General features: G+C 31.2%; 4 protein-coding genes across 8 annotated transcripts; 1 reads left to right on the top strand and 3 right to left on the bottom strand.

The window, feature by feature from the left end:
* Positions 1-868: 868 nt before the first annotated feature.
* Positions 869-7,964, bottom strand: Ubr1 (Ubr1 ubiquitin ligase). 2 transcript variants are annotated; one of them, XM_076320016.1, is made up of 3 exons: positions 7,694-7,964; positions 7,139-7,369; positions 869-6,734 (listed from the first exon to the last, which is right to left on the bottom strand). In XM_076320016.1, the coding sequence occupies exon 3, from the start codon at positions 6,699-6,701 to the stop codon at positions 1,350-1,352; it is 5,352 nt and encodes a 1,783-aa protein (XP_076176131.1). In that variant the 5' UTR covers positions 6,702-6,734; positions 7,139-7,369; positions 7,694-7,964; the 3' UTR covers positions 869-1,349. The 2 variants fall into 2 exon arrangements, with proteins under 2 accessions (XP_076176131.1, XP_076176132.1); XM_076320017.1 differs by lacking the exon at positions 7,139-7,369.
* A 612-nt stretch (positions 7,965-8,576) lies between these two features.
* Rps27 (ribosomal protein S27) lies at positions 8,577-9,727 on the top strand. Its single transcript, XM_076320229.1, has 2 exons — positions 8,577-8,689; positions 9,396-9,727. Exon 2 carries the CDS (start codon positions 9,397-9,399, stop codon positions 9,652-9,654), a length of 258 nt encoding a protein of 85 aa, XP_076176344.1. The 5' UTR covers positions 8,577-8,689; position 9,396; the 3' UTR covers positions 9,655-9,727.
* A 169-nt stretch (positions 9,728-9,896) lies between these two features.
* Positions 9,897-16,309, bottom strand: Ap-1-2beta (adaptor protein complex 1/2, beta subunit). Of its 3 annotated transcripts, none has more exons than XM_076320225.1 (11): positions 16,157-16,309; positions 15,630-15,789; positions 14,781-14,951; positions 13,502-13,528; positions 13,156-13,401; positions 12,820-13,080; positions 11,622-12,732; positions 10,993-11,251; positions 10,551-10,902; positions 10,273-10,464; positions 9,897-10,184 (listed from the first exon to the last, which is right to left on the bottom strand). In XM_076320225.1, the coding sequence occupies exons 2-11, from the start codon at positions 15,735-15,737 to the stop codon at positions 10,110-10,112; spliced, it is 2,802 nt and encodes a 933-aa protein (XP_076176340.1). In that variant the 5' UTR covers positions 15,738-15,789; positions 16,157-16,309; the 3' UTR covers positions 9,897-10,109. The 3 variants fall into 3 exon arrangements, with proteins under 3 accessions (XP_076176340.1, XP_076176341.1, XP_076176342.1); XM_076320226.1 differs by having other exon boundaries at positions 11,646-12,732; XM_076320227.1 differs by lacking the exon at positions 13,502-13,528.
* A 665-nt stretch (positions 16,310-16,974) lies between these two features.
* Sbf (SET domain binding factor) lies at positions 16,975-26,293 on the bottom strand. Of its 2 annotated transcripts, none has more exons than XM_076320295.1 (21): positions 25,676-26,293; positions 25,202-25,287; positions 24,855-25,142; positions 24,556-24,775; positions 24,231-24,472; positions 23,843-24,148; positions 23,589-23,766; positions 23,237-23,441; positions 21,551-23,152; positions 21,288-21,481; positions 20,769-21,167; positions 20,482-20,698; positions 20,185-20,386; positions 19,956-20,101; positions 19,033-19,878; positions 18,829-18,976; positions 18,604-18,749; positions 18,298-18,524; positions 18,023-18,229; positions 17,858-17,940; positions 16,975-17,783 (listed from the first exon to the last, which is right to left on the bottom strand). In XM_076320295.1, the coding sequence occupies exons 1-21, from the start codon at positions 25,773-25,775 to the stop codon at positions 17,691-17,693; spliced, it is 6,135 nt and encodes a 2,044-aa protein (XP_076176410.1). In that variant the 5' UTR covers positions 25,776-26,293; the 3' UTR covers positions 16,975-17,690. The 2 variants fall into 2 exon arrangements, with proteins under 2 accessions (XP_076176410.1, XP_076176412.1); XM_076320297.1 differs by having other exon boundaries at positions 20,769-21,164.
* Between the last annotated feature and the right edge of the window lie 728 nt (positions 26,294-27,021).

The following is a 27,021-nucleotide window of genomic DNA, read 5'->3' as shown; positions in this document are numbered from 1 at the left end:
TATATTAAAATTGGAAACTTTTTTGAAATTTTATAAATTAATTTAAAATATAAAAATCTTTTACTATTTATATCTTTTTAACTGCATTTTGCATTTAAAATACGTAATAAGTTACAATAAATAATAAAAAAAGGATAGCAAATGGACAAAATGAAATACACAGTGTTTTATTATATAATACTAGAAATAATTAAAAGATATTAGACGCGTAAATTTGACAACTCCAAACATGCAACTCTGTTGCATTATGTTATTAATTATTAAAGATCTGTTCTAAAATCACTTTTTTAAAAACATTTTACATATAATTATTCCGTTATAAATAATCAATGTTATTATTTATCAAAATCTATCACACATAAAGAAGGTTGAAAATATTTGTGTCTGCACTGTTAGGTAAGAATTTTAAACTTCTTAAATTAATCGAGATATATTATTATTTACATATTATCTTTCTGATGCTGTAAATCTATACGTAAATAATCCTATGTTAAATAACTGTACAGCATACAAGTTAATACAATGCTGTATTAGAAGCAGAAAACTAATCTAATCGATATATAAAAATGTAATATTATGCAAAAAGAACGTATCCCTCGATTATCTACCTTGTATCGAGCACATTGAACTAAAAGACTAGCAATGATAGAACAAACATTATGTCACATTATTTTTTTTAACTTTTAGAAATTAATTATTTAAATATTTACGTTCTTCATACTTCATTTATATGCTATGTTTACAGGATCCTAAATCATAATAAATATTTTTAGTTACTGTAAACATACCTAGATTTCAAATTTACAAATTTAAATCTTTAAATCTTTAAATCTTTTACATTTGTAATGGTTTAATGTAATCTGGAATATTTGTGTAAAATGACAAAAAAAGTTATGTTAATTAACAGGAGCGTTTTAAAATATTTAAAACAGAAAAGTTTTTTGTTTATATAACTTGAATTATTTATATGATCCTAAAATTTCTTAAACAATGTGACAATCAGTTGAATGATATTAAAAACTAATTTCTACAAGCAACAAAGTTCGTACAACATTTTGTCAATAATTATAAAGAAATTTATATTTAATTTACACAATGATAATAGAAAATTCCGTAAACTCTGAAATAATCTAAAACGACATCGCAACGGGAATAACATCCAATCGTTTTAAATATACGAAGCCATCCGCACTGTATTCTCAAAATAAATAATTTCATCAGTTTTTTGCGATGATCAAACAATTAATTAACAGTCATAATATTAGCTGCTATGATTGCTTATGCTAAGTATAGATTTAGTATTTTTAACTAAATGTCCAGGCTAGATTGCATAAGAAATCCTAAGATGGTTATAGATGCTGCCATTGTGTTGATATAAGACTACTTGAAGATTCGATAGCCCTTGATATGGATTCCTGTAGTCCATGTCTCAGCCACATTTCATTCAATTGCCTGTATTTATCGTGACACAACCAAAGTGGATTTCCTCTTCGTAAACCTTGATCCGTTTCTCCATATTCGTCAAGGTAAGGTGAACAAACAAACGATCCTCGATTTGGACATCTTAAGAAAAGGATTTCACATTCTCGTACTCGTAAAAACATTCCTACTCCAGCGCCGCACTTATTCGCGTGATATGTACACGCACCAACCATCATCTTATTTAGTTCAGTTTGGCAACAATAACTTTGAGAACATAAAATTTCTCCACAAACCAGACACATTGTTGGATGCCTAGAATCCTTGCGTTCGCTATTGGGACATGTGAACGATAATATCATATTTATCAATTCACTATAATCTTCTGGAAGCTCGACCAATTTATTAACTTTCAAAGGTTCTCTTATTACAGTGACTGTACTAACACCAGACAAATGCATTTGAACAGTGGGATGACTTTTCCAAATATTTATCAATCTCATAATTACGTCTAAATTTGGCTTCACTAATTTATCACATGTTGTGGGTAGTCCCAAATATGCACAGATATTTTCATATGTAGCTCCATCCGTTTTAGTTAGTTCCTCTGGAGCTGGAACATCAGTTACATAATGAAAGTAGAGAGCACAACATCTAAGAAAAGGCAAACAAGCTTCCTTGACTCGTCTCCATACTTCAGTAGCTGTTTGATTACCAATATAAATATCTAGAGCTCGAATCAGTGTTAGGATAGATTCAGAAGATGTATTTTCAGATGTTTCTTGAGATTCTATATCCATACCTTCATTAAAATCTGACGTTAGTAATATTTTTACTATAAGAGACAGAAATACAAGTTGCAAAGCATAAAATTCAAATATTCCACCTGTAATGATCGATGGAATGGCAAGCAATTTTATGCAAAAGAGACTTGGGAGTGAATTAATTAAAGGAACAAGTACTCCGAATGGATCCCAATCTAAAATACTTGCTCCATCGTGTGGATTTTTCAACAACATTGTTAAAAGAGAAAGCGCAGCATTTCCAGTAATATATTTAGTCACTGATGTTAAATTTGTACTAGCACCAGACACACATGTAGATTCTAAAACAGCTGAAATTCTAGCAAGGCCTTCTAAGCTGTCTCTTTGTCTAGATGATAGGGCACCTAATAAAGGTTTATCCGTATCGCGTAGAAGAAATTCTGTAGCATGAACAGTATATGCTGTTGATTTCCATGTTAATAATGGTACCCTAGAGTCACCTTCATTAGGTTCTGCACCAAATCCTTTTGTGTATGTCACTTGTGCGAAAAGATGTATCATTGATATTAAACTGTCAGAAATAAGTGGACCACGTTCATCATAAGTTGACTCAAAAACTTCTCCTGCCAAATTTTGAAGTTCATGATGAATAACTTTTAGTGGGCAATGTGAACCATGGTTCAAAGGATTCTCTTCTCCCATAGCATTTACTACACAATACTGGCATGGAATATCATATTTACACAATTTTTCTAATCTAGATTCTGTGACTCTCAAAGTTTCCAACCATGTACTAAAATCGGGTTCAGGTTGATTTTTAGGAGTTGGCTGCAATGTTCCTAAAGCTGGTAAGAGAGGTAAGACAGTATTACTAAGACACTCACAAAGTGGACAGAGATATTCATGTTTTTCCACATCAAAACTTGCCGGCTGTCGCAAACGGAATGGCCTTCTATTCTCTTTAGCAATAACAATATCAAAATATACCTGCCAACAATGTACATGCATCACATGACCACAAGTACTAGTATGTGGACTTGCACCCAACTTTGCAGATAGATATAATGGATCAGGTTCGTTAGTGTCAGCTCTATGTTGACATAATACTGTGGATTGTTGAACAAATGCAGCTAGTACCATTGCTGAACCAACCGCTGTTACAGTTTGATTTTCTTGACATAAGATACAAGTGTAAATTTTTTCCTCTGACATTCTTTTTGTTTGTCCAATACCAACGGCAACGGGTGCTTTTTGAGAACATTCACCCAAATCCATAGTAGAACCTTGAACGTTAGATGTGTTCACGTCTAAAGCAGTTTCTTCGAACAACTTGGCATTCGTTTTCATAAAATCTTTTTGCATAGCGGCCATTTGTTCCATTATTTTAGCACGTTTTTGTGCTGCCATCTTTGTTCTCCATTCTTTCTCAATATTTTTACCATTTTCATCTTCTTGTGTAGGTTCTACACGAAGTGCAGCAGGTGCGTTACTGACTTCGGTTACAGTATTACCAGTAACTTCTCTATACTTTGTTAAAACCCACGTTAATAAATCTTTATGAGCTTCTATACGCGGACTGCTAGATAAATCTTCCAACAATTCATAAATTTTCCATTTTGCAGCTCTTGTAGAAAAAGCAAAGAAAGGATAATAACCAGATTCTTGTTCTTGAAGAGCATATCCAATTAGATGTAGAACCTTATGTACTTGTGGCTCTGAGAAAGTATGGGCTGAAATATTATGTGCTGTTTCTAATACAGTTTGCATAATATGTAACATGACATCACACTGCAGTAAATTAGTTACCAAACTAAATACTTTTGTCAGTCTAGGAAGTTTAGGAGGTGGACAACAATCTAATTCTTTTAAAGCTTTTCTTCGTTTTCGTTGTTTGTCTTCAGATTTACTTAATTCTTCTTTTGTATAATGATAAAAGAAGACATTATATTCTGAATACAAATGAGGTTTCAGTTGATACATTCCTTTCCCTCCCGACGATTGTGAAGATTTTATGAAATCTGCAACATCATGAATTACACTTTCCATTTCATTTTCCACGTTTCCATCATTGGTTAATGTTTTATTAAGCTCTGAATGAGAAAGTGGTTTAATACACAATTGTTGAATTATTTCTTTTTTCAAACGGTCATTAGCAGTAACCTGTCCAACTCCAGGCACATATCTTTCCCCAATTATTGTTATTAATAATCCAAGAAATTCTTCAACCAAATTAATGATCATTCTGTCTTTATCTTCGTCAGGTTTTTTCAGAGGATCAATTTCAAAATTTGATTTCGCCCAATGTAGGAGATTAAATTTATCTAAAACGTGAATCAAAAATTCATTGCTTTCTATTATTGATGCTCCAGCTTGAAGTAAAATAATATCTCTGTCTAGCATTTCTGCACGACACTTAACATTATGATAGAAATACAATTGATTCAACAAAGAATATCCATTTCTTCTCCACATATTAGCATGTACTTGTGAAATCATTACTTGAGCTTCTAATACAGGTTCTATTATTTGCTCTGGCGTTGGTTTTATTTGTTCAATAAACTCTGTAGATTGAAAATGTAGACCATATTTTTCAAGATGCAAAAAGAGACCAGCAAAAAAACGAGAAAGTGGAAGGTGTATAGATACTGGTTGAGATAACACATCATATTGAAGACATGTTGCACTGTGATGTGCTAATTCTCTCACTTTAGTTCGAACATGCTCGTGTAACGACTGTTCATATAACCTTCTTAAAACCATTCTAAAAGCTTTCACTAAAATAATTCGATCTGAACCGCACCATTCTAGTGCAAGGCTAATGACTGGAGACAATCTTATATGTAAGTTAAACGCAGACTCCCATTCAGGTTCATATTCCATATGTTGACCCACTTGCCTCAACACAGCATCCATGTGTTGCATACTACCAAATAATGTAAGTAAAACTGAAAGTCCTTGTAAAAACCCTTTTCTCAGATCATCAGTCCAAACATCTGGTTTGACACTTAGCAAGTATCGTAAGTCGTTAAGTACTTGTTGAGCTCTTCTAAAATAAATATTAGAAATATCTCTTTCAAATTCCAATTTTCCTGCAGTATTGCATCTACGTGAACTTTCAGATACAAATGTGTTTAATACGGTAAATAATACATCATGATGTGCAATAAGATGATGTGCCAATGTTGGAACTGTAAATAATTGCACTGAAAGTGAGACAATAGAAAATAAATGATCATGGTCATCCCTTATGTAATCTTTCATAACAGAACCATAATTCTGGGTAAAAACAATTGCTAAAGCTTTTTTGTTTTCATATTCCATAAGCATTCCAGACATAAATAATCTGTGCCATGCTGTTCTAGCAGATTTCCACAACTGTGAATCTCTCCTAAGTATACCTTGTACAATGGAAAAATCTGGTAATTTTGTATTGAGTGCAACATTACTAAAGAGCACTCTAAAACCTTCACAGCGACTTATAAATTGTTGTAACCAATTTAAAAGTTTCATGGCAAATGTCTGATGAGCAATTACATAAGCATGAACTACAAGGACCTTTAAAGCTTGATTGTTATGTCTTGAAGTAAATTTTTCAATATTTAACTTTAAATCCTTACAAGTTTGAAACTCAGCACACCTTAAAACAGCTCTACCTTCTCTATCAACATTTGTTACAAATTCTACTGCATCTCTTTGCGAGCATTTCATAACACGCACGAGCGTCGTAATTACCTGATCAAATGTATGAAACTCATCGTTAAAAAGGACTGTACAAAAAGAATCTACAGTAGATAATGACGAAGGATCTTCTTCATTTTCTTTTATTTGAAAATCAGCAGGTAAGCCTGGTGAGTGTTCTAAAGATAACATTTTATAGCAATATCTTAATACTGCCTCAAAAGTTATGACAGCTCTTTCTGTTATATCTCCAGGTAATTTATTTCCATGAGATTCTTTAGCTTGTGTTCCAGCTATGTGTATATTACAGAATGGTTCTTTTTTCCAAGCTTCTGGGTCTCCACAATCACAACATCCTCCCCCATGAGAAGTGCTTATTCTATATTTATGATTACGATGAGCTGATTGCTTAAAACAATCCACACACAGGACACATGTAATATCCGTACCACATTCTCTGCAATTATATGTAGGCTCGCCCATTTTGAATACTTTACCACATGTCATATTATCCACTTGATTTAGCTGTTTTAGTACAACTTGCGGATCTCCATTACAGATAAACTCTTCTAATGTATCATACAGTACTTTTTGTGCTTCTTCTTCATCAAAATTCCAAACTAGGCAATTGCCATTTAATTCTGGACTATATATTTTTGGAACCCAGATTCGCCAGTGTTCCTTAAAAAGAGAACAAGATAATACTCCTTTATTCATTTTTTCCATCCATGTATTCACAGATGGTTGACTGAAATTGGTGAATGTGGGCACAGTTGATGGTGATATCTCCATATCTTCAATGTTTTGTTGTGGTTCACTTTGTACATTCTTATTACTCATTGTGGTAAGATTAAATTGCCAAAACAATGTGTACTGAAATAATAAATATTATAAATTAAAATTTATTGTTTATAAAATGTTTACATTCAAAATTCTAATATTTTATTATTTTTATCTTAAAAATATTCAATTTGTACAAAATTCATGCAGTATATAATTTACCAAAGTACATCTTTATTCATTCTTTTATTAAAATATTTTTACAATATCAATTATTTAATATATATTATCATTCCATATATGTAATATATTCATATACTACACAATACTTTAGAATAATAAACGTAAAAATATTTCTTTTATTCTTTAAGTTCATTATTTCTTCAGATTCAAATATAAACAATATTTTATAAATAATATAAAATTTTAATAAAGTAAATCATTATATAAATTTTATTTAAAGACCACAAATACTTAATAAAGATTTCTATACTAACCACAGAAATACACAGGTTCAACACAGTTCTCAATATAATGTACCAACGGAAGGCAAATGCATCTCACTATACTTTTTACATTGTTATTTGATCTAATATATTAATGTAAGGTATACCAAAACCGTTGATAGAATTTTATTACACGACACACTTTAGTTTATATAAATTATATGGTTTTATACAATGGCTTCTATTTCACACATAATGTTCTCATTTTTACTCAGTCATAATCTGAAAGTGATAGGTTACCAAGTGTTTATACAAAATAATGTATGTATCCAACATTATACTACTTTTTTACTTCCATTAAAAAATGTTAGTTACTGCGTATCATCACAAACATTTCTTTCATTGAATAGAATATTAAAATGACGTTTCGAGAAACAGGAAGCACGTTCAAGAATTTCGTGAGGGATAAAAACTAAATGTTACATTACGAAACTTTATATGTTATATAGAGCGAACAACATTTTAGTTTGAAAAACTATTTCATACGTATGACAGACTTTTCACTAAACCAAACTATTTTTAACTTTCTCGGAAGACGATACTTACTGTTATGACGACCAGCCCAAGGTTAATAAAAGATATTGAAAAGTTCTTTGTTTCACAAAATCTGTAGGTGACTTTCACGATTACGTATATAATAATAATTCAGAATTGTATCGCTCTATGATGATCACACATTCACATCAGAGACACGTATATTTGACAACAACAATCAACCCAGTTTTGATATCTCGGAACGAAATGATAAGTAATATTTTTGCACAGCTGCTTGAACAATGCACAAAATGGCTTATAAAGTTTAGAAACCGAAACCATATGTATATTAGATACGTCTTCGTTTTGGTGCCTGTTGTTAATTGCAGCGCTCAAGAGTCACTTGTGAGCATTATAGTAAATATTTCTGAAAATTACAAACTGAAATATATATGAAATTTAAGCAAATATAAAAACTGAGAAAATGATGTATCTTAATTTGTATACGTCAAATAATTAATATATTGAAACAATTTTTGATATTTATTCTGAATACCGTGAGAAATGAATAATTTTTATTCACAAATATAAGACAATTTTTAAATATATAAAACACTGTATTATCACATTTATTAAAATATACTTCTTTTTCAAACTTAGGAAATTATCAAGTTAATTTACCTGAAACAATACTAATTTCAGGTAAACGAAGGTTATTAAAAAAGTCGCTTATAAATTAAATTTTGTATCTAAAATTAATTAAAATTTTCTTGTAATATATAAAGTTATGTCAAATATCGCATATAATAGGGTGTTAATGAATGAAATATAAAAAATAACTTTTCAATTTAAAATGCTTAAAATTTTTTTTCATTTATCAATGTATTCTCATTTTTATCACAAACAAGTAACATAAATTTAATTAGTTGGCAACAATGATTTACTATTAGGGAATTTTAACGATAGAAAATCTGTCGAAACCTGTCCTTTCAGTTCATAACGTTGTTACGCGAGCACGTGGTTAAAAGTGTGATTATTAAATTCAAAGCGAAATACAAGCATAATCACGTAAGTAAACATATTAAATTAAATATTACGATGTAAATTTTATATACATAATGGCAAAAATTATTTACTTTTACCAGAGTTTTATATATTGGTATATATTCATACGGTTTTTAGTCACACATTAGTATTACAGCTTAAAAGTTTTCGACGAATACGTGCATAAAATTATTATGATATTAATTATTTCAATCTTTTTTTCTTTCTAGACATATACTATACGATAGATTATACAATAAAAGTAAACCAAATATTTTACATAATATGGTGCAGACATTTCTAGAATACATTTCACTACAATATTATATTGTTTAGCTTGTCATCTTTTATATGCGAAAATTATCTCGGATAATTTTTTTTGTAATACATTACGTTGTATATCCTCTATTTCTGTCTTTTATTGATGTTACTACATTAATTTTGAGTTTAAACTATTTAAGTTAACATAAATTAATATTACATCTCAACTAATTTTAAATTTTTATTTTCATTTTCATTTTCACTTGTCATTTTTACTTGTCATTATCATCCACAAAATTAATTAAAATGTTTTTGTGATTTAGTTATAATGAAAAATTGATTGTATATTTAGTTTCACCATATCGTGCAATGTTAAATCAGAATGTGTTTCAACAAATTACATACATATAAAAAATATATATATATATATATATATATATATATATATAAAGCATTTTTCTTTTAATAGAATGCCACTTGCGAAAGATTTTCTTCATCCAAGTCCAGCTGAAGAAAAAAGGAAACACAAGTTGAAGAGACTTGTGCAGAAACCAAACAGCTATTTCATGGATGTTAAATGTCCTGGATGTTATGCCATCAAAACCATCTTTTCACATGCACAAAAATCAGTAGAATGTGATGGTTGTCGTACAATACTTTGTACATCCACAGGTGGTAAAGCTCGATTGACAGAAGGTTGCTCTTTCAGGAGGAAGGTCCAATGTTAATGTAACAATTGTTAAAACAACATAATGTATACATTTCTCTTTATATGCAAGAAATAAACATAATTACTATATATTTAACTCTTTCTGTTTATTGTACCCTACATTTATTTTTCTTGTAAAATATGTTGTAGTTTATACAATTTTATTTTAGCTCTTTAAGATACGTAAATTGAAATATACATATAACTGTTATATACCTGCTTGTTTACATATATTAAAAATACAATAATTGTACAACCAGGTCATTAACATAATTTGTCTTTATTTTGACTTACATCTAGTTCCTTTAAGATAAATTTAACAGTGTATTAAATTTGTTTAAGTTTATAATATAATAAAAACAAACGTTTTCAATTAGATAATATATAAGTGATCTGTATTAAACAAATTGTTGGATTATGGTCGTGAAATATGATATTTGCACAAATTCAATGTCAAATGACTTAATTCACTATTTAAGAATGCAAAATTGCATTATATGATTGAAATATGCCTGCAGCAACTTCCACAGAACGAGATTTTAAAGATAACTGTAATGAAAATATACTTTTAATTGATTATATTTGATATTTTATTATTGATATATTATTGATTATATAGACAAAAATTTAAACTTACAGTGACATCAGGATTTCCAGGTTGAATTTTCAATTCGTTTAATACCCAAACATGATTTGTTAATTTGAGAGATTGATACAGCATGTCTTGTCCTTCTACATTTCTTTTGGCAATTGTAAATACATTATTTTGTTGCATTTTCTGAACAACTTGATCTGCAGTCAACATTACACCTTTTAATGTATATTGTACCTACAACATTAATATGTATTTATTGATATCTTTACTTATTACTTAGAAATGAATTTAATTATATTGAAAAACAAATTTATGAATACCTCATTTTGGGCGGGTATATCTTTCCATGTACTAAGAAATACTCTTTTATCTAATTGTCCATCCTCTAAAAAATATGCATTCATGGGAACAATACAAGCAAAATAAAATACATCAATATTATTTTTTATTGCAACTTGAAGATTATTCAAGGGTTCCATCCGTTGTACTGCACCAGTAGTAGATAAGATTACATTAGTATCTACACTGGCACCAGGATTTAGAGGACTTGGTACTTGTAATGGAGCAGCTGGTGTCAAACCAAAACTGTTTTTATTTAATTGTATTGCAAAACCTCCCATAGGTTGCATTGCTTTATTTGTAAATGTCATATCCATGCTAATTTGTCCATTTCTATTATAAAATTACGTTGAACAATTAATTTTAATTGCATTTGAATTTATATGTATTTCATATGCAGTGCATCTAAATTACATTACTAACTTTCGCGAGATAGTTCCCCATATGTCTAGTCCTTTACCCTTCTCTGCAGGTAACCAATTAACTTTAGGAGGTACATAAGAAGAAGGTCCTTGATTAAAACCAAATATGTCACCAAGAAGCCCAGTAGTACTTTGGGACACCACAGGTGCACTATTTCCTGTATCAGTGCCACCCAAAATTCCATCCAAACCACCACCTAATAAGTCTAAACCTAGTCCTGATTGAGGAGTTGGAGTTGGAGTAACCATACTTGGGCCGCCTATAAAAGTTATTATTGTAACCGCACAGAAGTTCCGTATCTTTTTGAAATCTTGAGAGCAACTGCCAAACAACTCATTAGTTGTTTTGTCGACAACTGAGTTCATCTAAGTTGACGTTCAAATGACCTTGAAAACTCTCAACAAATAAAAAATAAATAGGACAATTATATTTCCCCTTTAAAATCAAGAAACTTTTGTATTTAACATTTTTCCCGAAAATGTTTGTTTGCGTGATATTTATATGTAAAATTTCAAACGAATATCCTGTATATTGTAAACTTCTATACATAGTGTAAATATATCGTTATACCAAAATCCAATATATGTTTAACTCGCTAAATATTCAAATAACAATAAATAAATACTTGCCAATATCCATACTAAGAAGATCACCTATTAAAGAATCTTGAGCAGGAATGACTTGAGCATGAAGTTGGGTTGTTGTGTGCTGTCCTGAATCTTCGCTTGAATTACTTCTAGCAGGCAATGATTTTCTAGTACCTGCTGCTCTACCTTCAACAAAGGCAGTGGGTGGTTTATGATACACAGATGCCAAACTTGAAATATGACATATTAATTCATCCAACAACGTTGGCTCTAATAAATCCGTTTCTTCTGAAATAAGAGGTTTTTCAGCAAGTACAACTTCTTTAGCAGCTGCCGGATCAGTACTAAGCAATCGCCAGTAGATGAATCCTCGATCTCTTAAATCAGGATTATCAGAATCTTGTGTTGCTAAACTAAGAACTTGCTGAACCAGTTCTTGAGTATCTGTAGGTCTTTTAAGAAACAGTTTAACAATTGCTGTAAGTAATTGCAACTGTACTTGTGTATTTTCATCATGGAATCCCTCTAAGAAACCTTCAAGGAGTTCATCTGCATTATCAATACGTTCTGCATATTCTCCAATAATCCATATCATGGAAGCACGTGCCTCAGGTTCGTCAAGTGTATCCAAATTTTCACAAAGAGTTGAAATGATACTTTCATACTTATTTGGATACTTTCGGAAAATGTCTTTTATAACAACAATTGCTTCTTGAACAACGTAATTGACCTTTGTTTGTATTAGATCTACGAGTGTTGAAACACATCGTTCGGCAGAAGGTTCAACTTTAATAGCACAACGACCAATAGCTCTTACAGCTTTTCGTACAAAGTCTACATCAACTTCAGTAGCATATTCTTTCAATTCAGATAAAACCTGAGCTATATTAGCTTGAGATGCTAATCGAATCATGATATCCAGCTTTTCAAGTTTAACATAAATCGGATCATTATATTTGACAAAGAAAACTTTCATTTCATGTTTTAAAATATCTGGGCGTTTTTGAACTATAAGATTTATATTTCTTAATGCTACATATTGAACTTCTGGCTCAGAACTGAGTAAAGTTACAAGAGGTGGAGCTAATTTCTTTGTTAAAGTACCGACAAAATCAGATTCTGACTGTAACATTTCCATTAATTTCATTAATACCTATAAATGCAAGAAGCTATTCTAATAAATTGAAATAATTATATATACTGTTTAATTACAAATATTCAATCGTATTTAATACACTACCTTAACGGCAGACAAGACAACTGCAGCATTGGCATGGGCTAAACGTGGGGTAATTCGTTCACATATACTTTGTGCTTCACGATCATCTTTCGGTGAATAATTTGCAAGGGAATCCAAAATGAAAACTTGACCCCACTCTGTACATTCATTGAGAGCCGTTAATAATTTGTTAATGGTCTGTGCATTCATTTCAACTAAAGGCTGTCCACTTGGACTTGCTTCATTTATTTCAGATAAGGCAGCTACTGCATTTGCAACAACCTAAGCATGAAAATCAAATGAAAAGATAAATTTATGTTTCAGTGTCTAAATGACAAGTAAATATTAAACATTTACCATGGGATTACTGTCTGATAAAAGATCTTTCAATTGATCCAAAAATCCTTGATCTTCAACTAAAGCTGCATTAATATCATAAAGCTTGGCCACGCATACAGCTGCAGTTTTACGAACATATGGATCCTCATCCTTCAGGCATTTCCGTAATGGCTCGCAGAGGTATTCAGTAATCTTGTCCACGCGTATACAACCCATTGTACGAACTGCTAATGCTCGAATCAGCGGATTTGGGTCCTCGCAATCCTGCGCAAAAATCGGGCAAGCCAGGGATTCAAGTCTAGTCACAGCAGTGGCTATCTATCTCAACCCATGAATTGTAACGAAGTAGAAAATGGTATGGTACCTTTGTCATCGGAGATGTCGCTAGCTCCTTTTGCGTGTCAGAACGAAAAAGGTCAAATTGGTCACCGTCACCATTTTGATTAATTGTTAAATATTATACTTATCAACCATTTAATGTAATATGATGCAGAACTGATCATTTTTTAAAGAGCACGAGATATTCTTCTTAATTTTTCTATTTATAATTCTTTCTTTATAATAATAATTTACAAATTAAAATAAGTTCCACATTAAATTTGTTGTCATGCACATAAGAATATGTTACATGATATCTATTCAAACATTAACAAAATGTACATCCACATGTTTATAACAATTGCATTATGGAATATTAATTTGAACATTGATTACACTTATTAATACTAAAATTCTGGAAAGAATAAAACACTTTGCGTGCAGATAGTGTAAATATGCACTGCATACAAGCAGCAATTTATAATGCAGTCATACAAATAAAATGAACATTTAAGGAACTGTTTTATTCATGCTGTATATACATTAGTCATTGTGACAAAGGAACAAATTTTTGTTTCTACCATTGAGGCTGTTTCAAATACAATTTTTTAAAAACCTATTACATTTGTATTACAAGTATAGCTGTGTTATTATTATACAAGTTTCTACAAGCTGTTTAATTGTAGAATATAATATTTTTGTGATTTGATAAAGTTCCATGCTCCATTTTGAGAAATAGCACAAAGTATATTAGTGCATTAATATTAAATAACTAACACATATATTATTCAGTTTTATAAATGACTTTCTTAATCATTATACTAAATGTTACAACTGTCATAATTCCATTCCTATTTTTGATGCTAAACTTAATTGAAAAAAGATACTGGAATTTGGTGACAATGAAACAGTAGAATCATGACAGATTTATGTAAATTATTAATGTATTAAAATATAATTTAAAATGTAGAATGAATTATATATTATTTAGCCAAATTCCAGTCTTGTGCCCTTTGAAAAATAAGCAATTCATTAAGAGAGAACAAAAGGTACATTCCGTCCCATAACGCAGACAGCTCTGTGCAAACTGATGTAATTTGCAAAGCACGGTCTGTACATAATGTGAGGCAGGCTGTAAAATTAATCTTAAATTTATTTGAAAAAAATATATATAACATAAAGGAACTTCCACATAAAATTTTTCCAGCTTGCCTCTTTGCAGACAGAGACTCTGAACATCATCCAAGTGTTATTAAAATATATAAAGGGTAAAAGTGCATTAATAAAACATGATAAATATTTATTAAGTTTCTATGCTACATTACCTTAACAAATGTGTTGACAGCCATGATGGCCATGTCTGGTTGACTTTTGGCATAATTCATCAGGTACAAATACACCAACTTTTTGAGTTCCAAATTGTCTGTCTGCATACAGTTGACCACATCTGGGAAGAGTGCTGATACATCTTTACCCACAGTCATGGAAGCAATCACCTGAACACAGTTAACTATATTTAAGTAACTAAAAATTAATAGTATATCTTCACAAAGGTGAAAATAATAATAACTATCCAGGATGAAAATCTGTTAAGTTAACAATAATATTATTATTACTTTAAAAAGGTATGAATATATAAATATAATTTATGCTAAATAATGTTTAAAATACTAATTTTTTAACGAAATTAAGTTTTAGAAAAACAATTGAAAAGTGTGTAATAAATAGACAATAATATCATTAAAATTTTCCAATTTGAAAATATTTCTTTTTATGCCTTCAAAATCAGCCTTCTCTTTGCACAGTATGAAATAGATTTTGTGATTTGATATTTATAAAGTTATAAGTCTTGACAAGTAGAAATGATATTGCAAAACAAAATTCAAATTTCAAAGAATAAAGAAAATGAAATATTATATTTACGTATTATATTTTAGTATTGAAGACAAATTTATAGTATTACTTTTGTAACTTATTTTACAAAGAAACACATTACCTTTCATAATCACATTTTAGCTGCATAAAACTATTTATAACTATTCATAAAATGTAACTGTATTGGTAAAAAAAATAAAATCAATATTAATATGTTACATTATTAAGTGATGAATCTTTAAATTTATATTATATAAAATAGTAAATAATTAAAAAATTTTATTAATAAATTTACTCACCTTCTTTACAGCTTCTTTCTTTTTCTCTTTCTTGTCATTATTTAATTCTGATTTAAGTTCAAATATTTCTCCTTTTTTTGTAGTGGTAAAATATTTGGAATCTGTCATTTTAATTTTTTTAACTACTTTGCAAAATTATAATGCAAATATCAAGTATATTCTGAAAAAGAAACAACTCTACTAACATTGTGGGTGTAGCAAAATTAAATAAGGTTTCAATATAGTAAACCACGATTGGATCAATGTTCAGTGTATATAGCGCCATTCTACTAACTCTATGCGGAATGTGAAATGTTAATAAATTTTGTTAATTTGAATAGCAAATAAAAGCATTCTTCATGATTCTATAAATAAAAATACATTCAACGTGTCTGAAATGTTTAATGAAATGTAGCAAAAAACGTCAATACATGCAGATTTTTTGTAGATTTAACTCATGAAATTATGAAACCTTAATCCTTTAACATTTGCAGTTATTGGAATGATTTATTAAAAATGTTACTTAAAACTATTTAATTTTGAAGTACCTCAACTGTTTTAAACAGTCAGCAAATGTAAAAAAATCGTTCGTTGACAGTACATTGACAGCTCTTTACGCAAAACGCCCTTCCAACCATGGACTAAACACTCCCCAACACTTGCAATGGATTCATACGTTGTTCATTCCTGTGTTAACGATTACGTTTCTGGTCTGGATTGCATTGCATTCATACAGGGATATCTAGGGTAAACTTTTACTCTAGAACTTGAACGATAAACTATGTAGTTTGGTAATCGGACGATATTTCAGAACTATTTAGTCACTAGATGGCACACGAAAACTTGTTTTAAATTTTTTAACAAAACTTCAGTTAACATAATTAAAAATAATTTTATTATCTATAATATGTAAACTTAAAATAGGTAGACATTCTTGTTAGGATAAAATAAAGTTTAATAAAAACAATGTATAGAAATTTTATATTAAATACATTTGCAACGGCAGCGATTTCTTGCTATTAATATTTAAATAATGCATCATACCTTTATTTAAGAAAATAAAATCATAAAAGGCTTTAGTTGCATTGTGTTTCTCGGTTTTTGCTCCAAATATTTTGATCACCGTGACCTAACAATCAGACACGCAATTGGTAGGAGAATCAAGGAATAACTCACCGATGACTGAGGGTATTATCCAGTGACACATCGGAGGGTCATTATCCCATCTTAAATGTGTTAATGTTCGTTGTTAAAAAATGTTATACTTTATTTTTGAGTATTAATTATTAATTTTTGTAACCATATTAATAAAGTATCAAATAAATTATGGTAGCACATTTGTCCAAAATGTATGTTACGCATTTATAATTCATTGAAAGTTTAAAAATTTTGTTTATCCATAAATTCATACGCAATACACGTACATAACAAGTATAAGAAATCAATTACATATTTTGTGAGAAAATTTAAAATACTACGAATATAAAAGTAGTTGACTAATAATTAACAATATACAAAATTTCATTTAATTTCAGTTTTACTAATAAGCGTAGCAAAATTACCGAACAAATATTACATGAGAATTCGAGAAGAAAACATAACTTTTCGTTTTCGTTTACATTTTATGTTTGCAACAAGCGAGATCGCGACTTATTCGATTACAACTGTGATTATACTAAGATGACAATAACTCGTAGAATAGATAGTCCATTCAACATTGTAACATATTTTACGTTCGATTTGTATTCGTATTAAAAACATAATAAACAAAATAAAAAAATTTTAACGTTTAGTTGAGTATGTAGCAATTTTTCATCTTTCAGCTGAAATAATTCAAATTTAACGTAATTATATAATTACAATATACATTTATGTAATAATGCTATGTCAAGTATATGAGTACATCACATTCAATTTATGATACTGTTCTCAGTCCAACAACCGTCGGTTTTAACATATTTAAAGAAAAATTATTGCAGTCTATAATATGTACTATTAGACTATACAATAGTATGTAACAAAATTAAAATCTGTTTTAATCTATCAGTCACTTGCACATTTTAAATTAGCGATATAATCAAGCTATTGTAAGCATGCTTGAACTTTTTCAATCCATTCTTGCGCAGTTGCTGCATCACCAGCGCAAAAATTATACGTTCGCCGGTTTGTACGAAGCTGTAAATATAAATTTCTATGTAATACGATTTGTATATATAAAGTAAACAATATAAAAATAATTTTATAGTTACATCAAAAAATGATTTATCGTCTGTTTTCTTTGGTGGACCTGGCATTGGTGCAGCTGGAGTTACAGACACTACTTCAGCTAGATCTATAAAATTAAATTAATTTAATTTTATGTTTATAATAAATGTGTACTACAATACTATGTGTTCTTCATATATTTTACGCACCTATATATCCTTTACAATGAGAATCCTCCATTGCATCATAATACCTCAACTGGTGCTTTATAGAATCTAACACAAACCATCTCTGTTTCCAACCTTTCAGCAAAGCACCTCGTTTATAAAGGTAACCTTCGTGTGTTCTATTTTCTGCAACATTACTAGAGAACTGCTCGTAATATTGTTGTGAAGAGGTTTGTATCGTAGTAACACCTGTAAATATAACACGAATAATTATAATTTAGAAAATTTCATATTAAACGGTAATGTAACATTCGTACTTGAGTTTACACTTCCGTTATCACCACCACTTCGTGTGAGTGTGTGTGTTTGTAAATTATCAGATACTGCTTTGTATTTTGTGCAATTTTTTGGAACTGCATCAGCGCACTTATCGTGACACACATGACCACAATCAACACATCGCAAACCAGCTTTTACAGGACCCCATAATACACCAGAACAAGCATCGCAATGAGTTGGTGTAGCTGAATCTAATCTCTCAAATCTACAAGAATATAATTTCTGAATACGTAATATGAATTTCATTCAGTTAACGAAAAATAATTCTATACTGTACAAATTACCTGTGAGGATGTGCGTAAACGGACCCATCGTTCCCAGATGTATTTCCACCCGCGAGTTTACCTCTTAAGAGTAATTCTAATGTAGAGCGTTTATGAATCAATCGACCATGATATCTAACCAATGCAGTGCTAAATGATGCGTGTCGCTATACAGAAAATAATAAAACATATCTTATTTCAATTATAAATACTTTTTGCTTTAACCATTTTATATTCATTACTAACAGCGAGTGAATCTGTATTTGGCAGTTCAAGCTTGTCCCAAAGAACCTTCCATTTTTGTGGTAAATGACCTAATTCAGTTTCTAATTTATGAATTTCTTCTAAAAGGTAAGAAAATTGATCGGGTACCATTGTGCTTACACCGTCATACCTACGATACATGATAATGTTAATATGATAAAGTAAGTTAAACAAATTTAATCTTACCCTTGTGTAACCACTTTACGGTTACTTTTAACCACACCATCAGCAGCTTCAGCTTCTTCTTCTTGTTGCGAATCTTGTTGCAATACTTCTAAATCATATGCAGGCCCGTGAGCTAGTTCTTCTTCTAAATAATATTGCCAAATATCGAGACTTGGCAAGTGTGAAACAGGTCTTAATACTGTATACTCCGTATTAGGAGTATACATGAAATTATAAAACAAGGGACATCTTGCATATTGTTTTTCAATATAATCAAAAATGCTTTGACCAAGGTTACACCCTGTATTTGTCCCTGCTAATCTACCTCCAGGATAAATTGTTTCATCGTCGCTACCTGTATCTACACCTTTATGATGACTTGTCAATGATCCTCTTTTGTCTTCAACGGCAGTAATACCACATTCCATTCTATCAAATTCACAGTCTAACAAAAATGTACGAAATCGGCAAGAAACTGAATGGTATGCCAAAAATTTTAAATAAAATTCGTTAAATTCAAACGCTAATGGAAATTGATTTCGAATTTGATGTACTATGTCGAGAAATTGCAGAAAAGTAGGAGTAAAATTTGTAGTTTGAGAATTCGCGGCAAGATTACTTCTGTGTCCAAATCTATGACCAAATCCGAGCCATTCTTTCTCAATCAGGGTTCGGAAACCATCGATAGTTCTATAATGTGGATCAAGACATACTTGCGCAACAGAACAAACTGTTGCAGTAGTATCCCAACCTTCCTCTAAACAAACAGCTACTGAGGAGCCCTGCACATCCATTAAATCTATAACAGCTCCAGCTAATTGCATTAAATTTTGAAGTTGCTGTAACCATTCTGAACTTTCAATTAATCTGAAATTATGAATATTATTTGTTAAAAAGTTTCATATTTGATACAATTATAATTTCCTTAAATAAATTGTACATACTTATAAAAACTTTGATCTGGCTCTATGTTTGGAGAGCTAGGAACACAAGCTCGCATAAGTTTTTTAAATGCAGCTTTAGTATGTCTTACATCATAATATTCCACTGGAATGAAGTCTGTTTTTGGGGCTGATTCCGCTTTAACACCCTTGAACAAATGAAAGATAAATTGTAATTAAATTATATTGTATATGTATATACGTACATGTATATATATGTATTGTATCTTACTTTCATGTGCGCTTTTTCACCAAGAATGTATAATGCAGCTCGTTGGAAAGTATGAACACATTCTGTGCCACTATCCGAATCTGCAGAATGTCTTACGGTTCCACGTTGGTGGACTGATGTTAAGGAAGCTTGAGAATTTTGTCTCTTATCTTTCAATGAACCCCAGCGTCCAAAATTTTTGGGGCCCTTTCCACCTGATGAACTATAAGGAATATGTAATATACTATTTAATTTATTTCTGTCACATATTGTATAATATCTTATTTATATATAAAAATACAACAAAAAAACATATACCTCAGTGTTCCAATCGCTTTGTTAAATGGATTTCGTCGTGATTGCTCAGGCGTAGCATTACGATCTTCAGCAGCTAGTAATAGGGAATCAATACTCAAAGAACTGTCAGACATTCCCCATACAGAACCTTGCCTTAATGAGGATAACGGAGTCGCAGATACAAGGGCCATAATATATTTTTCTTGCTCTAGGGATGACGTTGTTTCTGAAGATGTTGCTGTTAATAATAATAATAATTTTTTAAAATTATATTTGAGAATTATACAAAAGAATGAAAAATTCCATACCTTTTAAATTACCAGCAGATGTTGGGTGAGCTTTTAACATACCCATTACACCTTTCCCATGATAACCTGCTCCTCTAATAAGAAGAGCTTTTGTTCTTGGATGTCTCCATGTAACTATGGGTAGTCTGTTATGTCTATAAAGTCGACAAAATCTTCGGATACTTTCATCAGACACCGACGAAGGGACTATGAGAAGTGCAGGGTAGCTTCTACAGATCATGTAGGCACAATTCACTGAAGATAATCGAAATGGTTCGTGCCTACGATTGCTCTGTGGACCATTTGAATATAATCCCAAACGATACCAATCTCTAACATAACTACGTTCAGACAATCGTTCTAAAGTTTTTGCATCAGTTGGTGGTTGAGTTACAATGCCAGGAATTTCAAAATCATCTACTGTAAACATTATGTATGCAAATAAACTTTGAAATATAAAAATAATTATCAGAATTAGTAAAGTGTTTAAATATTAAAAATATGCATAGTTTACTAGTATAACGTTTATATTTAACTTACCACTAAGGTCATCATCATGACTTAAATCATTATTATCAGTCACTGGTAAACTCATTCGACCAGGTGATGTCATGTATTTATTATTAGTAATAATATTCATATTTGGCAAGACATACTTTTGCCTTTTAGATGATTGCTTTGGCTTAAAACCTGCTTTACGTGCAGTTTTTAAAAGCGTTTTTTTAGCAAATCCCCTGAAAAAAGATAATAGTTTATTGCAATAATTAATAAACAGAAGTATATCTAAATAAAGATTAACCTACTTAAGAGTGGCATTTTTTTCTTTTCCTTTATGGTGTGCAGTCTGAGTTACTAATACTTGGCCATTAAAAGCAAAATGATGAAAAATATGTGGTGGATATCGAGCTTTGTGAACTAATTTTCGTAAAGTTTCAATATTTTCGGGTGTAACTTCTTCATCAAAAGCTAATTTTATTAATTGAAAGGTACAAGAACGTAATTGAAGGCCTTCCTGTAGACATTGATCTAAGTGTGCTAAATGTTGCACAGCGACTCGTTTTTCCTTAGTTAAAGATGTTACAGGAAAGGCTCGAACTACTAATTGTTCACAAGCAAATGGATCACAAGGTATTCCTTTAAATACAATTCTGTAATTAGTAAGAAATATTGCTCCTTCTGCTGGCAAGAGTGGTGGTATCTTTGGCAATCCTCCAGGACTTTCTTCTCTTCCATCTGGTAGAAGATAAACACGTAAACCATCCATAATAACTTCTTCACCAGGTAACATATTAGGTGTTAAAATTTTAGGCTTTTGAATTGGAGGTAATCTCTTGCTTTCTCTATGTACAGCTTCAAGAGTTTCAATGTGCATATGAACAACACCAGGAACCATTTGATGTAAACATCTAACATGTTCAGTACTTACACCTCCTTCAGTACAAACACGATCTACAAATCGTGAAACCATTCGAATAACAGCACAACCGGTTTCTCCGGGATCAGTTTCTTCGAATCCTGACTCTGCATCACCACTATCGCTCGCCACACTATTTGTAATACTATTACTTGCCCTTTCATCGTCATAAATGTTATCTTGACGATGAGCTTTTGCTCCTATATCCAATGGAACCAATAAATAAACCATTCTATTTGCATAATGAATTGCTTGACTATACATAGTACTTTCTTCACTTGCAGTGAATTCCTTTTGTTTTTCTAGATCAATCGTTGGCCAAATCCTCATTTGTTCAGCAGCTATTTCAAGAGCTGATGGTTCTTGAATTTGATAAATTGAATATCGATCGCGAAAAGGAAATTCTTTGCTATCACGTGGGCTAATAGGACTTAAAATTCCATCGTTTATAAGTCGAGGCGGTGAATTTTCTCCAGGGAGATATAATCGTTTAATATCTTTTTGAACATCCAAATAGAAAGCATCTTCCCAAAATTGTTGATTCTGCCACACAGGATGTTCTTGAATACAAGTATAAGCAAATTGAATCACTCCTGTGCAAAGTTTTCTGCAAAATGCTGTTGCAAGAGGAAGAAGTGCAGCAGCAACTCCATGTTCATCCATGGACGAATCATCTTGCAATGCACAATTCATTAATCGAACTACTAAATCAAATTGTTGATGTTCTAACATGGCTTTATTTCCAACAACGTGCTGGGATAATTCCATGCAAAGTGCTAAACGAGCAGCTTTACTCTTCAAAGCTCTCAATACAGCTGGAAAGGTTTTACGTGCATCCGATATTTTATTTTCAAATATGCAGTTTATACAGTTACGTAGAACTTCAAGTCTACGTGCAGAATTGCTAACCAAGTGCCTAGTGTCATGAACAAATGAAATATGTGGACCCATAGGTACAATACGAGGCTGTGACGGCCTTAATGATGATAATCTGAATACAATAAATCGAAATTACTATGAAATGCTTTGAAGTAATAATACATGTATAACACTAAAATCCATCTATAATACGAACCTAACTTTCACGTTATTTTTAGCAAGACCTTCATCTATAATTGCTTGGACTTGTTCTGGATTAATGCGTGGCAAAAGTGGCTGATGTATTCTAGCAAATGCTCCTTCAGGCGGTTTCAAAATTTTTTGTACATATGGTTGAGGATTTGGATTCTCATTTGTATATAATTGTTGCGCTAATTCTTGAATATGTGTTAAGATAAGTCCTACCAATAACATATATTTTAAAACTCTATTATATATTTAACTGAAACCTATTCTATATAATACACACACACGCGCGCGCGCGCGCACACACATACATATACACACACATATTGTTGATTATATATTATTGTGCCATTATTATTTACTCTGGTCTTGTGCTTCTTGTTTCAATTGGTCACTCAAATTGCCACACAATTCGTCCCATACATCACAAGGTCTCCACGGTGGTCCCCTTTCTGCAATGAAGGAAGTGAAAAACATGCAATCCAAAACTCTAGTTGTAAAATCACAATCAGTTAAGCCTCGTTCCCCTAAGAAAGCTGCCTAGAAATAAGAAGCAGAATTTGTATTACTCATCTTTACATATTATTAAATAAACAAAATAAGGAATGATTATAACCTTATGAAACGTTATAACAGGTTTTGGATGAATTCTTATTAATGTTAGGCAGCTTCTATAGCCTTGCAACAACTGAGCGAAAGTTCTCATAAAAACTGCTCTTAATTCCTTATCTAGCATAGGAGAATGAGGAGCTCTTGTTGCAAGTGGTGGAAAGGCATAATCTGCACAGGATAATTCTGGCTGCAATACTAAAGATAATGCATCCTGTGTCTGTGAAAGAAGTGGTTCTGGAAGTAATGGAAGTGAAACTCCATCTGGAACCATGATAGAACCTCCATCTAAATCAGCAACTATTACGTCCATCTATAAAGTGATGTAGTGATTATAAAAAGATAATCATGATATAATAAAATATAATATTATGATTACATTAAATACATCTTACAAGTTCTGCAACTTCATGTTTTAGTGAACTGTGTACACCCATAATGAATGGAGTAGGTGTACTGAGTACTTCAACTAAAGCCGCTGGTAAAAGAGGAATGTAAACATGCGTGTGTCTAAATGGATACATCAGTGCAGTAAGAGCACGACATCCTTCAGTCAATCGTGAATAACTTGCAGAATGGAAAAGTATTTTATGCTCTGTCATAACAGCACAGAATAATACTAGTACATTACGAATACCTGTAAAATATGAAAACCACTTTTTTTATAATGCAAAAATTACAAAGAAAATGAATCTGTAATAATGGTCATTTCATCCTTACCTAATTGTTGAAATAAAAGATTTACACTACTGTGAGTTATTGGAAGAGAGGGGCTAATTGGAGGTTGAAGTGCTTGACGATCACCTGCACCAATGCTGAACCGTACTTGTGGTCCACCAGCAGGTGGTACTTGTATACAACCTAATATGTTTCCTACCAGAGTTTCTAATGGTATACCAACATTTTCTACATACACAGTGTATATAATACCAAGGCAATTCTGAAATAATAATGTAAAACTATTGTTGCTGTATACAGAAATATAATAATATTTTGAATGTAGATGAAATGTTACATACTCTAAAAGTTTCGATGTAATCAAGTCTGGAAACCAGCACCAGACATTTAGGTGCATACATGATGCTGTGATGTGTAATTGTAGGTATTGTTCTAACCATAGAACGACTATCACCATCTACTGGATCTTCTTCTTCATCTACAGGTTTACTTGGCACAATTGATACCGTTTCATTAAAACACATGCAAGCACAATAATGACGATTTGCATCAATATCAGTTAATATGGATACAAAAAATCTTGGTTCTTGTCTCTCTGTAGATAAAGCCCATCCTTGCGGTTGACAAAACTATAAAAAAACACAAAATTATATACAAAGCATGTAAACTTAACAAAGTGAAATCTTACCCATTCTATTCCTTCAATGAATGGTGTGTCAGGCCAATCTTTTTCTGGAAACCTTTGTAAAATGATTCCATTACTTATACCCCCTCCTATATCAAAATAATAAATAAAATTATGTAACATACAACATTTTAACAATATATATGGATAAAATATTTATATAGAGTAATAATATTTTAATTTACAAATACTTTGTTACTTGTTTAAGTAAGAAATGTCATACAGAAAGACATGACAGGCAATGAAACATCAATAATTATTGATGGTAATTTGAAAATTTGAATGTAAAAATCATTCTTCATATACCTACTGAATATATAAATAATTGAACATAATAAACAAAATTTGGTATATATAACACATTTCACCATAAAAATGTTCAATTGCCGATGCAAATTTCATTATTATTAATAATATGCATTACGAACATTGATATATGTTTGAAACATAACTGCTATAAAAATCTTTAATCCTTACTCTCTTTTTCGTGGTCGTAGCCGACCACAACAAAGTAGTCGGCTAACCGGGACATTTCGGTGTACTCGTGGGGCTGCGTGGGTGTGATAGCGCCCAACATCCCACGTAGACTTTAATACACGTGATTTCATGGACCGTATCCTACCAAGCAACGATCAACTACCTTGTATCAACGTTTCACGTAAACAGGCATCAATATGCAAATTAATCGTCCAGCATCATAAACATTTTGCGATTTTAATTTTTTCATTTAAACACTACACAAATTCCAGAGTAGAGTGCCAAAAACTTGTCGTCTTAAATGCATTTAAAAAAATTTATTTCGTTTAAAGAAAGATTTTTAGAAGGTGGTTGAAATTTCAAGACACTACACGCGCCGTTGAAAAGAGATTCTTCGTACTCGTCACGCTTAGGAAATAAGTTCGCCCATCATCACAAACGCACGATATACTATTTATTTTATAAATCACAATATGATGCCACACCCTGAAGCTTTAATCCATAACCTTCCAAACTCAAGCGCCACATTGAGTGTTTGTTGAACCGCATATGAAGCAAAACGCGCCACGGACATACGAACGAACAGACGAACGCGCTATAATTCGCATTTAATTTTACTTTTTTTGTCTTCTGCTTGGGTCACTGAGAGAGTATCTTAAATCTGAAAATATACACACTATTGTAGATGTTACTTCGATGTAACTTTATAGCGCGTTCATAGTGAAATTATTGCATACAAATTGCATTTGCAACAATTCGTGCGCATCAGGAATCATTAATTCTTGAGATTTACGGAGAAAGCCACTAACTCTGACACCAATCACGATTTGCCTACATAAAGAAGGGATATTAGTTGATGCCGAAGTTGGTGACTTTCTCTTCGAATTGTAAGAATTAATGTTTTACAGCTACTCTTCGGCATAAACAATATATACAATTCTCTGATTTTATTAATTTAGGTTCACCTGGAGACAATGATTTTTGCCGTGAGAGGGGAAAGTTATCATCCTCGACATTACTAAGATGCTTGGTGAGAAGAACACTGTCGGTACTAACAATTTTTCGCCTTTCACAGCATAAATCATTGTACCGGTTGTTTTAAATAATGATCTGAATGTACTAAGTATTTGGACATTGCATAAAATTTTATATTTTTAAATTTAGCCAATGATTAATTTTAATTTAAATAAAGTAATTCTTTTTATTCTTTCTATTTTGTATCATAACATCAATTGCATTTTCTATTTATTTAAATCGTTTATTATTTTTTTTAAATGGAATGGATGTACACAACACTGAATTGAAATGGATGTACATGCACGGTTGCATTCCATGCTAGCCAGAAT

This window comes from Ptiloglossa arizonensis, chromosome 9 (assembly GCF_051014685.1).
Source record: "Ptiloglossa arizonensis isolate GNS036 chromosome 9, iyPtiAriz1_principal, whole genome shotgun sequence".
NCBI classification, from domain to species: Eukaryota; Metazoa; Arthropoda; class Insecta; order Hymenoptera; family Colletidae; genus Ptiloglossa; species Ptiloglossa arizonensis.
The sequence above is the reverse complement of the archived record's forward strand: the minus strand, read 5'-3'. Positions and strand labels throughout refer to the sequence as shown.